This window comes from Protopterus annectens, chromosome 5.part0 (assembly GCF_019279795.1).
Source record: "Protopterus annectens isolate FY-2018-M chromosome 5.part0, PAN1.0, whole genome shotgun sequence".
NCBI classification, from domain to species: domain Eukaryota; kingdom Metazoa; phylum Chordata; order Ceratodontiformes; family Protopteridae; genus Protopterus; species Protopterus annectens.
In genome coordinates, this window is record NC_056735.1 from 1,172,424,437 (window position 1) to 1,172,439,269 (window position 14,833).

Here is a 14,833-nt window from a genome sequence, read left to right on the forward strand (position 1 = left end):
ATGATCACCCAGGACAAATGGGTCTTAAATATCATATCTCAAGGCTACAGGTTCCACTTTCACACCCTGCCAAGGCCAAACGGTATGCCAGACCTGCCACGCATTTAATGGGAAGAGGCACAAAAACAAGTTTCATCCCTCATGGACATGAGAGCCATTCAGCGAGTACCACAGCAAGAGCAGGGCAAGGATTTTACTGAAGGCTATTCTTGGTACCCAGAAAGGACAAAGCCTGGAGACCAATACTGGACCTGTCTATCCTAAACACATTCTTGGATATTCCAAAATTCAAAATGTTAACTCTGCAGCAGCTTCTGTCCATGCTGGGCAAGAAGGCTTGGCTTGTGACTTTAGACCTAAAAGAGGCATACCTTCATGTCCCAATCAGACAATCATGCAAAAGATACCTCAGATTTATAGCTGGCTCAATGCACTACCTATTCTCTGCACTGCCCTTTGGCTTATCTACTGCACCCAGGGTCTTCACAAAATGCCTGGCACCAGTAATTGCATTTTGCAGACAAAGAGGAATACAAATATATCCTTACTTGGACGACTGCCTTATTCAAGCAGAAAACAAGGACATTCTACTACAGCATCTGGCGTTTGTAAAAAGATTACTAACAGGTCTAGGGTACACAGTAAACGAAAATAAATCAAAACTCGTACCCTCTCAAGAGTTAATATTCCTGGGTGTAAGCTTAAATACAACTGCCCAGATGGCTTATCTCACACCAAACAAACACAGACAACTGACTACTTATTTCAAAATGTTGGCAACAAAGACCCAGTTATCTGCAAGAAAAATTCTGCAGGCTTTGGGTTTCATGACATCCTGCATACTGCTAATTCCATATGCAAGACTGCATATGAGGAACCTTCAATGGCATCTAAAAAGTGTTTGGACTCAACATTGCCACAGCCTGAAAACAATAATTACCCTCATTCCCTGCCTGCAACAGGAGTTTCGATGGTGGGCAAAAGCCTGTCACCTCAACACGGGACAGCCATTCACCTTACCCACATCCAGGCAGACACTGACAACAGATGCATCAGATTATGCCTGGGGGGGCCCATATGGCAGGAAGATGCATTCAGGGCACATGGTCCGCATGTCAAATGCATCTACATATCAATCAAAAAGAGATGCTAGCTATTCAGAATGCCCTGACAGCCTTCCAGGATCTACTTCATCCAGGACAACTACTGATAAAGACAGACAATACTACAGTCATGTGGTACATAAACAAGCAGGGGGGCACGCATTCCTACCCCCTCTGCAGACTAGCCATGAACTTGTGGGACACAGCACTGACTTACCAAGTAAATCTGCAAGCACAATACCTGTCAGGAAGGATAAATAGTCTGGCAGACGAATTAAGCAGAAACCTAATGGATCCTCACGAGTGGAAATTGGATCCACAAGTCTTCAGCATGATAACAAGGAACTGGGGATGCCCGGACATAGACCTATTTGCCTCCCCTCACAACTGCCAACTACAGAGATTCTGCACAAGGACTTATCACAAGCAAGCATGGAAAGTGGATGCTCTATCTTTCAGCTGGAAAAACCTAACAGTATATGCCTTTCCTCTCCTCCCCAAGGTACTCCTCAAGGTCAGACAAGAGAAGCCAAAAATGATACTGATTGCCCCAGACTGGCCCCGCCAGCACTGGTACCCAATCCTAAAATGCTTGTCTCAATGCCCAGCTTGCACATTACCTCAAATTCCTCACTTATTGACCCAACAAGACAGTCAGATACTGCACAGCCAACTCAAGACCTTAAACCTGGCAGCATGGCGGGTAATGTAGCCATTAAAGACACACCTCTCTCTAAAGCAGTGATGGATGTTATTTTGGTGGCCAGGAGGCCTAGCACCAGAAAATCTTATGCAGAAAAATGGAAGAGATTCTGTGCTTGGAACCAGGCATAAGGTATTGACACGACTGTTCCAAATATTCCTCAGATTTTGCAATACTTAATTGAGATGCTGGATAAAGGCCTTTCCTTTTCATCAATTAAAATTCATGCCTCTGCCATTTCAGCTCATTACAATACAGAACCACCTATTTTTTCTCATCCATTACTAAGGCAATACCTCAGAGGGGTCAAAAACATAAGACCTCCAAGGAGAGCACCAATACCTGCATGGGACCTCAACTATGCCTTGGAAAAACTCACACTGCCTCCATTTGAGCCAGCCTCTGCAGCTGATATAAAATTCTTATCCTGGAAAACAGCTATGCTCCTAGCAATAACCTCCGCTAGACAAGTCTCAGAGTTACAGGCACTCATGGCTGTGGAACCTTTTATCATTTTCCATCCTGACAGGGTTTCTCTAAGGACAAACCCTACATTTATGCCTAAGGTAGTGTCCAGTGTGGCCCTTAACCAAACAATTCATTTGCCTACCTTTTACCCAAACCCACAGAGTAAGGGTGAGAGACTTCTGCATTCTTTGGACATTCACAGGCAGCTACGCTTCTACTTGGACAGAACCAAAGCTTTCAGAAAGACTGAACAACTTCTAGTGGCATATGCTACAGGATCACAAGGAAAGCCTATCTCGAAACAGACTATTTCAAAGTGGATAGACCACTGCATTCGTTTCTGCTATTGACAGCATGGCAAATCAGTGCCTAAGGGCATTAGGCCACATTCAACCAGGGCAGCAGCCACTTCAGCAGCCTTCCTCAGAGGAGTACCAAACAAAGACATCTTAGAGGCTGCAACCTGGTGCAGTGCATACTTTTACAAAGCACTATCACTTACCTCTCTACTCTAAATCCAGGGCAGGCTTTGCCACTGCAGTTCTGCAGGGCCTGATAGCCTCTCCTAATCCTATTTAGCACCAGCCTCCCAACCTTAGCTTTGGGATTCAACCCAATTGTAATGACTGCAACAGTGAAACACGATGAACATAGTACAGTTGTGTACCTACCATAAATGTAGATGTTCGAGTGTATTCACTGTTGCAGTCCAGGTTACCCTCCCACCATCCCCCTTTTCCTTGCTGGGACTTACCTGTACTTTTCTATTCTATACAACCTATGTGGTGTATTTGCTTGTAGATGAAGGAAAAGTTGTTTTTTGTGTATGCATGCTTATTGGCATAATTTAGCCTACCATTTTAGGGGCACCTGACATCTGGGGCAAGAAAAACTTAAGAAAATGGCATCAGCTGCATCTTTTATACCCCTGGCGCACTGACGTCAGGGAGGAGGTGACAGCAACTGACGCCAGACCTAGACTTTGGAACTCGGGTCAACTGCGGGTAGCCTGCCAGCAGGATAACCCAATTGTAATGACTGCAACAGTGAATACACTCGAACATCTACATTTATGGTAGGTACACAACTGTACTATATATATATATATATATATATATATATATATATATATATATATATATATATATATATATATATATGTATATATAGATATATATATATATATATATATATATATATATATATATATATATATATATATATATATATATATATATATATATATATATATATATATATATATATATATATATATATATATATATATATATATATATATATACACACACACACACACACACATACATGCATATACACACCACACATGCATATACACACACACATACATATATAAAATTAGTCTGAGATAGAAGCTCAAAGTATCAAAACTTCTAATGCCTTTCACAGCAGTAAAAACAGTTCAAATCACAAATATTCGAATACACACAAAACTTAATCACACAGACTCAAAAAAAATCTGTTTTTTGGAGGATGTGAATCCCAGCTGCACTCCACACCCCCTGCTAATTATATAGACCTATTCTGAGAACACAATAAAGAGGGGATATCCTCGATTGCCACTGTACTACAATCTCATGCACATAAACAAAGTATAACATATATATCAGAAAATATTTCCACATATTTTTAATTAAAAGAAGCAAGCTCTTATATGTAAAACATGCCATGTATCTGACAAAGAATTATGAATTCATACTAATTAAAAGCACTCAAGTGAACTGCAAATATATGTAGTCATTCCCCAGGATGACTATTGATAATTTACCTCCACAGAGATGTCTAAGAGACTGAATTACTTATTATAACCAGCTTCCTAAATTGTACAAATTATGATCACTGCAAATTTACAACAAACACATCTAAGCCAGAAACTGCAGAGACTTGGCCACAGTGTTTCAGGCTGACAGGACTATGCACCCACAGGTTCCACTAATCTGCTGCTCACCTGTTTCTTGTGCAGGGTATCCTTCAGACTAGTTAAGGCATGCATGCGAACATCCACATTCTCATGCTGGACAGCTCTCATAGACAGCTGTAATGCTGCTAGCAAGTCAGTGCTCTTTGAAGTCTCCTGCAAGGAAAACATCAGAAAGAATATAATAAAGAGAATGCAATTTAACTTTACAAAGAAATGATGTACAAGGGCGTGAAGGTTGCCCTTAAAAGTAACTACACCCAGAACACTGGTTTATTTATTTTTACTTTTTTTTAATCGTTATTGCATTCTAGTCTCATAGTAGCTAACTCTTTTTAAGCTGAAAAGTAAACAGTTTAGATCCCGAAAATGTGACAAACCAATACATGTCAAGATCACTTGTAGGAGCCAATTAAAACGCTGCCATGAATTTAAATTTAAACAGCAAACTTTTTAAAGAATTGTGTGAAATACCAACAAGCATCTGCCACTTATTAATTACCACTATTTTTATCAACCTTTTCTTGTGGCAAATTTAGAGAAGGTAGGCTCATTAAGAAGCTCAATCATGCTGAGGAATACAAGGAGATTACCTGCTTGTTACTTCAGTCCTCCCAATGGACTTGGGCAAAAACACAGTTAAAGAGTTACCGCTTTTGTAACTGTGTAATCATCCCAACAGGTTGGCACAGTGGTGCAATGGATAGCATTGCCTCCTCACAGCAACGTGTTCACTGGTTCGATTCTTGGCTGGGTCACCTTCTGTGTGGAGTCTGCATATCCTTCCTGTGTTCATTTGGGTTTTCGCTAAGTATCCTGGTTTCCTCCCACATTCCAAAGTTTCCAAAGTCATGTAATAGGTAGAGCGGGGCTTCTAAACTGTCCATAGGTTTGAGTGAGTGATTCTGTGCATGTGTGTGCGTGTTTGTGATTTCAGAAGAAAGGATGGTGAAAGAAAACATTTTTCCTTTGCCTTAAACTGGAACATAAACCCATCCTGGTATTTACTGCATGCTCTGAAGCATGTATAACAAACTGAAAGCAACACCACTTCAGGTCTACCCTGAAAGTGGACCACAAGCCTAGTGGAAATGACCCTCAACACCCTGGACTTATAGATAAATCTTACCATTTATTCTAAGGAGTAAATATATTTATTTAGGGGAAGTGATGAAGGCAGACACATTTTACTACCACTGCTCTGTTTTAGATTCTCATGTTTGAAGAATCTTGTACTCAAAATACAACCTGATGAACTTTGTTCTGCAGGTGTCATCTAAATGCTTATTTTAACCTTGAAGATCCCAATGGAGTAGGAAAATAAACAGAAATATGAAAATAACCTCTGGTTAGAGTACACCACTTGTTTTCAGCAGATTATGCACAGTGTCTGTGAATGTCATTTCCCCAAGTGAAACAGACATGCAGATTGATTTGAGTAGGTTATTATTAGCATCTCAAAATACAGGTTACAGTGCTGCTCCAGCTGCTTCTCAAGTCTCACAGAATAGCAGCTGTTAGCATCCTGCCTGTTATCCTTGCCCATAATATTTCTTACTGGGTATCATCCAACCCAGGTTCTTCTCCAAATCCTGCCATACACCATTTGGAAGCAAACAAAATACCTCTAAGGAGGTAATCACAGAATATGAACCCATAATTGGAAACAAACTATTACCAGGCCATGAATTAAGACTGATCTTAAAACTAAGTACATTAAGAGTTTCCACCAACAAAAGGTAATATTCTCCAATTGCTAGCAATCCTTTGATGAAAACAGTTTTTCTTCAGCAAAGTACTGTACTTGTTAATTCTGAATGGCATGTTTAAGTAAATAAAAGAAAAACCAATACTTAGGTACCTGAATATAAATGTAAGTTCCCCCAACCAATCCACAACTTACAGCAAACTGCTGGTGCTCTGTACAACAAATGTTTTAACACAGTTAATTCCCAGGTCCTTAAGCAAATAATGACTGGCAAAATTTCATTATTAATACATTAAGGAATACTTGAATTGTATGGTCTGTGACATAAAGGTAAACATTTGCTGTGGTGAACTGCTTTTTTGCTGAACTGCAGCATTCTTCTCTGTGAGTGTATTCTCTTCACCTTTTCTAGTAGATTTTCTTTCAGGCTTCCTTGGTTTCTGCTTTGCTGACATACAGGCAGCGTACTTACTAGCCAGTAACTGAATTTTACTCAAGCTGACAATATCACTGGCAGTTTCTCAGTTTCTGTCTTCACACTGGGAGAGCTGAAGTTAAGCTGATGATCAGTGTGCAGCCATCTTGGAAGTCAAACTAGTCTCTAGTTATGATCGAATGAACAATGGGTGCTGAAAGCAGTAGATTTGTTGTGACAAGTAGTTACAAAAAGTACAGTTGTGTACACTCACCATAAATGTAGGTGATATTGTTGCAGTCCTGACTGCTGTGGAAGCCCTTGGCCTGCTCAACTACCAGAGAAATGTCCCTCTTCTTCCAGAAGCCAGCAGATGCCCTGACTGACTGCATAAAGGGAGTCAGCCAGTGCCATAACCAAAGTACTTTCTTGCTCCTCAATAAGAAGGAGCCATTAACTGGCCCTCGAGGTCAAAGGCCTTAGGCCAGGATACTCCAGAGTGCAAACCTTAGCCTAATCCAAAGAAAGAAGGGGTAACAACCTGGCTCTAGAGAGGAAACCCCAGCCTTTGGGCAAAGAGGGGAAGGAAGGAATACAGCAAAAGTGAATACACTCGAACATCTGCATTTACTGTAAGTACATACAACTACTGTATGTTTTTCGTGCTTCCACTGTTGCAGTCTTGACTAATGGGACAATTCCCAAGAGAGTGGCTGGAGGATTTAATGGAGTGACTATGATGCCATGCAAGACTGCAGTGGCAAACACAGCTCTAGACTTGGTGAAAATTTGAAGGTGATAATGTTTGGTGAAGGCATGCAGAGAGTACCAAGCAGCTGGCTCTAAGACGTCCTTAGTGGCTACTCCTTTAACATAGGCAGTAGACATAGCAGTAGCCTTAGTAGTGTAAGAATGTTCTGATTTTTTTCATAGGAATGTGGAGGTATGAGTCTTAAGATCGAGGGTAACTACGTAGGCATTGGCAGAAATCATGGGCAGCATTTTCTGAAGGGTCAGCATTATGAATTTTGGTACCTGTAAGAATCTGTTGAATTTTGACAGGCCCAGGATAGGTCTTACAGGGACCTTCTTTTCCTGGAAATAGAAGGAGCCTTGAGTAAAAACCCTTTCCTTCTATCTTTTGTGTGCTGGTTCCACAGAACCTTGGGTACACAGTAGCTGCATTTCATGGCCTCTGTCTTTTGATTTAGTGGGATACCTGGGAAGCCTGAGAGAGATGGAGGTTGTTTGAACAGATATTTGTAGCCTCCTTTTATGCTTTTTAAATACCCACTGATCCCTGGTAATGAAAAGGGACAGCTGTCCTCCTAATCTGTGGATGGGGGTAGGTTGGTTGGGATACCACTGTTTTGGTCGCTCGTGTTGCCGTTGCTTCCTGTCCCTTTTAGGTCTCTTACGCCTTGATTTAGACTGGGAGACCAGAAAGGACCAGAGTTTGCTAAGACAGTTACAGATAACTCAAGGTGGCAGAACCTGAAGAAAGTTCTTGACAGTTTGCATGGACGTAGCCTTGTCCTCCATCTCAAGTACACTGCTTCCACCATATGACCAAAAAGATACTCTTTGTCCAAAGGAGCAACCAGAAGGCTAGATTTTACATGCTCAGGGAGGGACTGTTCCCTGAGCCAAGCATGTCTTTTAATAAATGATCATGCAGATGCAGCTCTGCTGAATACTTCCAGAGCATCATAGCCGCAGTGGAAGGAGTACTTGGCTACCTGACAGCAGGAATTGCATACATCTTGTAGTCCCTAAGAGAGGGAAATGTTTTCCAACCCCACAAGTTTTTGCTTTATCTGGTCCCAGAGGGTTTCCTGATTCTTGACCATATAAAAATATCAATTTAGGGTCCTCATAGCCAGGGTAGCAGAGGCATAAACCTTCTTACCAAACCTGTCCAAGGCTCTACTTACTTTGTCAGTTGTCAGGGTTATTTTTTTTCTTTTTTTTTTGAAGAGCTAGCTTTAGCTCCCTTAGGACCCTGAGTCACCACTTCAGGATCCGCTACAGGGTTCTTAAAAATGTGCCTATGAGAATTCAGAACTCTGTAAAATCTGTCTGGCTTTGGAGGGGCAGGGGGGAGGGGGAATCTGGTTGCAAGGAATAGTCCACAATCCACTACCTCTAAGCCTGGAGGAACAGCAAAAGGTTTATGCTCAGGAAGTTTAAGGAATTATCGTACCCTTGTTTTGGATTGTGGGTAATGCTGGACTTCCCATCTGAAGTGTTCTCTCTGAGTGTGCAGCATCTCACCAAAAGATATGTCCGGGGGGTCTGAAGCTACATTCTCATTAGAATCTGAATCACCAGAGGAAGCAATAAATAATCCTTCCTCAAAGGTGGATATCTCGTTGCCATCCTCTGAATCAAAGGAATCAGGAGACTCCGGGGAGGGGGGGGGGTGGTATTCAGAGGCAGAACCAAGGAGGCTAAGACTTCTGGACAATAGTGATCAAATCCTCAACCAGCCTAAGCAGGTCCTGCTGACAGGTCTGGGTTTGGGGAATGGTAGCTGGCTGGAGCAAGCTGGAAGCAGCTCCTTTTTTGTGAAGCCTTAGGTTTGGGTCTATGGGCGATGTCAGCATTAGGCCAGGATGCGGACAAACAGACACCTCTCAAGAAAGCTGAACTGAGGCAATCTCCTGACAAATGGGGACTTTGGTCTCCCCTTCAACAGATGGAAAATGGTCGTCAGAAGCCAGAACTTGCAAAGCGGCTCTGGATTCAACTGATGAGCTAAATCCATCGGCTTTTGTAGACGTAGAGGGATTTGGTGGCATGTTGGACTCCAAATGGGTCTTGACAGAGGCCTGCGCTACAGCCTTACTCATCGGAGGGCACTGCAAAACTGTCTCACCTTCTTTGACTTTAGCAAGTCTGGGAGGGTTGGCGGATAACAAACGAGGGGTACCCCATTCTTTGTGCACTTGTTTTACTTATGTCTAACAGATCAACCTTGGCCTGACTGGCAGATAACATATAACATGGTACAATAAGGCTATCACAACTTGTTAAGGTGCTCATCTAAAATCTCAGCCCTACAATAATAATTCTACTGTTAAAGCGAGCACAGAACCAACAATTAGGTATGTTGTGTTCTGAGCCCAAACAAGCTACACAAAAAGAGTGGAAGTTCTGCATATTATCTGCTTGCCGCAGCACAGACAGTTATTAACTTTTTCCGACATTAGTCAAGAAACATAAGAAAGCTCTCAAATGTGGTACTTAGCTTTAGACATCTTCGCCCTCTGGTGTGGACCGAGCAAAGCATTGACTAGCGCTCTGCTCTGGGCTCCAATGACAAGAAAGAACTGAGGTTATGGAGCCAGCTGACTCCCTTTATACCAGGATATCCTGACATCAGTCAGAGAGTCCGCCGGCTCCTGGAAGAGGAGGAAATTTCTCTGGGAGTCAGACCAGCCAAGTGCTCCCATGGCAGGAAAGTCCATCAGTCAGGACTGCAGCAGTGAAATACAAAGAACAATCTTTGACTTCTCAATTAACCCACAGGTAAGAGGAAAACGTAGGAAGATATAAGGAATTGAAGAAGATAGATACCAAAATATGTGACTATTTTTTCAATGTTCTTCACCTGCACAGCATATCTGTTAGTTTCAGCAGAGAGTAAAGACATAACCACCTTCATTACCATCAAGTTCAGTCTCATCATAAATATTCTGAAACAATCCAGAGGAGATGACCTCAACAAAACTACTCTGGGCTTACCAATGACCCCAAAGTACTCTTCATGGTTTTGAGGCTCACACTATCTTATGTTCTTCATGGCTTAAGGGTTTTAACATTCTATATGACACCCCCTATGCAAGTAAACTGCTGATGATGTACTGTCCTTACTTTGAAATTCTGTTTGTCAACCTACGCCACTGATGTCCTTGTCTATGGGTAAAGGTGATGAACCTACATATTTTTGGAAATGCTCTGTACGGTGTTTATGTTACATATTCAGGCAACAGCTATTAAAGACAGGCCATGTTTAACCAAGGCAAAAGATTCCTGTAGTGATTACAGACTTTGCAGCAAAGGAAAAGAAATGTGAAATTGTCTGTGGCCAAAAATAAATTTGGGTGGTTTTGTTCCTTTTTTTGTTAAGGCGTATATGAAAGTTTAGAGTCTGGTCAAGCACCCCCCACACACACACACACACACACACACGTACTACCACAATATAGCAGTATTTCTTGCAAAGATTTCAGTAGTTGCTTAGAGAAAAAAAAATGGAATAAACGGACTTCTCTTCTAGATATCTCTATAAAGCTATACGTGTGTGTTTATGCATGTTGAGAAAATACATCCAAAACATAAAATAATTGAATATAAAACTCCCTGAACCCACATACCTTGATTAAATGGAATGAGTAAAAAAATATTTTCTGCACATACACCCCACTCCCCACAACCCCAAAACTTGTATAGCAATTTCACGGCTGCAGAAATGCAAACAAGGAAGACATTTCTAAAAGGAAATTAATCACTACTAGTGAAACTGTGCACTGGCAGCAGCTTCCTAAATAAGGAACCAATCTCAGACTCCATGACCATACAAACAAGGAACACTTCTTCCTAACAAATAAATAAGTATTGGTGCACACTTACAAACCATAATGTTCATCTAAAGCCTACAAAGCACCTTATCTGTCCATACAGTTAAACACTGAATACTTTTATATTCCATACAAATAGCATACTCAACACATCTTAGATCAAACTGCTTATTGACCATCTAAATGACTCCAATACATATGCGTGCATGTGTGCACTCTTGTTTATACTTGTGTTTATGTATTTGTGCATATGTGGGTACAGTACTTTTACTTACAGACTCAAATGGCAGTATCATATTTGGAAGAAAAAATAACCTGTTGGTAAAAAAATTCATTTGGCAGACTCACATGTACTCTAAAACTGGACCAAATACTTTATTTTACTACAACTTATATGAACACATCCTCAAAACACAAAAGGGTTAAACATAAAGTGTTTTTGTAGGAAGACAAGCCCCCAGGCACCCCTTGATGTGGAAGACAGACCTTTCATACCCCTGAAGTTACAACAACTTGAAGGGAAAAATCTGCCAAAACAATGGCATCACTGCTCACACACAGACACACAGAAATAGTACCAAGCTCTAGCAGTGCATTCTCTGCGAAGAGAGTTCCTTACACAAGTATGACTTACTAACAACAACCCTTACAAACAAGAATATCACTAACTTTATCAAACATGAGAAAAAATATCAGGGACAACAAAAGATGTTCTACAAAAATCAGTTAACTAAACCACTTCTTAAAATTCATTCTGAAAAAGCAACCACTATATGCATTCAACTAAATGTAATTCTACCAAATCAATATTCTAGCTAATGTGATTACTAATTTTAACTACCAAATATGATTCTACTAATTGTCTTGTCTATCCTTCATACAGCAAATCTTATTACACACACACATACACACGTACTGCCTTTAGTCGAACACTCACAAAATCAAACCTAAATTGATCAACTTGAAAAGATCGAAAGTCCAAAGACTGAAAAAACGCAAAATTAAAAAAAAAAAAAAAAAAAAAAATTTTCTGTGTGGGAAGCTCCCCTTCCTCCAAAGCCCCTACAACCCCTGGTATTTATGTATACAAACTCCGAGATCACACAACAGTGGGGAAAGAGCAAATACCAGTCCCTGCTGTACTGCAACCTCCCACTAATGCTGCAGTTCTGTGATCATATGACTATTACATTGCTTCTGCCGGCATTACAAACATTTGATACTGTGAATGTGTGAACAAATGACTGGTACACACACACACACACACACACACACACACACACACACACACACACACACACACACACACACACACACACGTGTGTCCATACATGTGCATGACTTTGTGTAATTAATAATGTCAAACATTCAATTTGGTCGACATCTGTGGCCTAGTACAAAAAACACTGACTGTACATATATGCGACTACAAATCTGGTACAATATATTAATGTCAAACAGTGAATGTCATATCTGTGCTCATCTGGCAAAAAGTATAAACTCAAACAACTGTAGACACCCAAGTGTCATCCGTGGGCGATACTGTACGTGCATACCCCACCATCAGTTTCATGCAGATGTGGGCGTGCTGTGGGTATAGATTCCATTTTCCTCAATGTAGTGCGATTTTGGAGTTGGCATATTTAATTTGCAGGGGGTGTGGAGGGTGCAAAAATGTAAAAAAAAAAAAAAAAAAAAAATTCTGTTGGGACGTGGGTGTGTGGTGGGCGGAATTAAGGCAGCCCTTGCTACTGTACAGCCAGTGGGGTACGCATCTACAGCATTGCCCATCTGTGTAACTTTAAATGGAATATATGGAATATAGCTAATATTCTGTCATGCAATATCACTGCAGTTCTGGTTACTCTGTGTGTGTTAGCAATAATTTCTTTCTACACAGACATTTCTTCCTGCTTACAGTTTGTGCACCCATACAGCAGGTGTACAAAACTCTGGGGGGGGGGGGGTACAACGTGCCACCCCTACAAAAAATGTATTACCATTTCTTATTAGGTAGAGTTGTTTAGGCTGCAGTCAAAGTTGTGCCAGTGTTTTATGTGGTTGATGCGAACTGTGGTCTGGATTTTGTGTTGTTGACATCTACTGATACAATTATATAAATGCATGTGTGTGTGTGTGTGTGTGTGTGTGTGTATGTATAGGTTCATAGGTTCATACTAGGCTATCTGCCCTAGGGCATTTATAAGCCTAGCCAGAGTGTGTTTGTCTTTCACCACCCATTTTAAATTAATTTTGCTATGCCTTTTTTTGAGGTTAGTATACTGTGCCTCTGTCTAACAGTGACACAGAAGTGATAGCCGGGGTAAACCTACGATCTCCCATCCACTCATCAAGATTCCTCTTGAAGAGAGTCAATGTGGGACTCTGCCTAACCTGGACTGGGACTTTATTCCAGAGTGAAGGGAGCCTCTGGGTTATGAATCTGTCCCTCCAGCATGTCCTATTTATTTCAGTGCTGAGGTTCAAGTCTCTCGAGCGCGTAGCTCGATGGGATTTGGATTTTCTGAGGTGCAGCATGTCCATTAATTCGGGTTGGACATGGCTTTATACGTCAGGCACAGATCGCCTCTGAGCAGGCGGTATGCCACTGAGTAGAGCTGGAGTTTCTTTAACCGGGCAGCATATGGCATCTGTTTGAGCCCTTTGATCCTCTTGGTGAGGTACTTTTGGGGTCTTTCCAGTTGCTGTAGGTGTCTGGTAAGGTACATCCCAAAAGGGGCATTGTACTCAATTATGGGCCTGATGAGGGATGAGTAAAGAGGCGATGACCTCCCTGATCTAGATGTGAATCCCTTCATGATTAGGTGGGCTATATAAAATGTTTTTCTAACAACTTTGGCCACGTGGTTGTCAAATGAGAGATTGCTATCAACTTGGGTCCCCAGGTCCCTAATGACTTCTTCTGTACTTAATGGATTACCACCTATGTGGTAATTTGTGGGCACTTTGTTTTGCCAAAGGGATGACTATACACTTTTGGCGTTTAGCTTGAGGCCATGGCTCTGGCACCAGTTGTCTGTTTCTATGAGGCCCTTTTGGAGGATGCTTGTGTCGGCTGGAGAGTCGATTATGGCCCAGTTTGCAGTCATCTGCGAACTTGGTCAGCCACAGTCCTTCCGTGTTGGCCTGTACCGCCGAGAAATATATACCGAACAAGAGAGGTCCCAGGACTGAGCCTTGTGGGATGCCACTTGTAACTGGTTTGGAGTCTGACATGGCTCCAGCAATTCTAACCATGTGGGTTCTGTCCTTGAGCCAGTTTGCAACCCATCTAGTGACATAGGGGTTTATATTTAAGCTGGTGAGCTTATCTATAATGCCCGAGTGGGGTATTGTATCGAAGGCTTTTGCGAGGTCCAGGTAGGCTGTGTGGACCACCTTCCCTCGTCAATGGCCTTGGTGACTGTTTCAAAGAAATCGACCAGGTTTAAGAGGCAGGATCTGCCCTTAACAAAGCCAAACTAGGTAGGATCCAGTGTCTGTAGGTCCCCAATATCTTTATTTATGAGGTCCATGATGATCCTTTCCATAGCTTTGCAGACCAAGCTAGTCAGGCTTATGGGGCGATAGTTTCCAGGATCCGTTGAGGCACCACCTTTGTGGAGAGGGACCACTGTTGCTGTACGCCACTCTTTGGGTACATATCCTGTAGTAAGGCTAAGATTGAACAGTAGTTTTATGTTTGGGTTTAGCTCTTCTTGGAGTTCATGTAGGACGCAGCCCGGGACACCATCTGGTCCCATTGATGCTGTGTTTTTGCTTTGGAGAGGGCGGCTCTTACCTGAGCATCTGAGATGTCAGGGGCAGCACTCTGTTGGGATAGATATTTGCCCTTTGGTGGGGAGAGGGGAGAAGTTTGCACTGAACCTGTCAGC

The 14,833-nt window shown here is 41.8% G+C and overlaps 1 protein-coding gene across 1 annotated transcript in view; it reads right to left on the reverse strand.

Annotated features, from left to right (window-relative positions):
- ATR (ATR serine/threonine kinase) overlaps positions 1-14,833 on the reverse strand; it is a 1,835,177-nt gene that overhangs the window by 993,692 nt on the left and 826,652 nt on the right. The window contains exon 21 of the mRNA XM_044071973.1: positions 4,262-4,387. Within this exon, the coding sequence (XP_043927908.1) occupies positions 4,262-4,387 (126 nt within the window). The remainder of the gene's footprint in view (positions 1-4,261; positions 4,388-14,833) is intronic.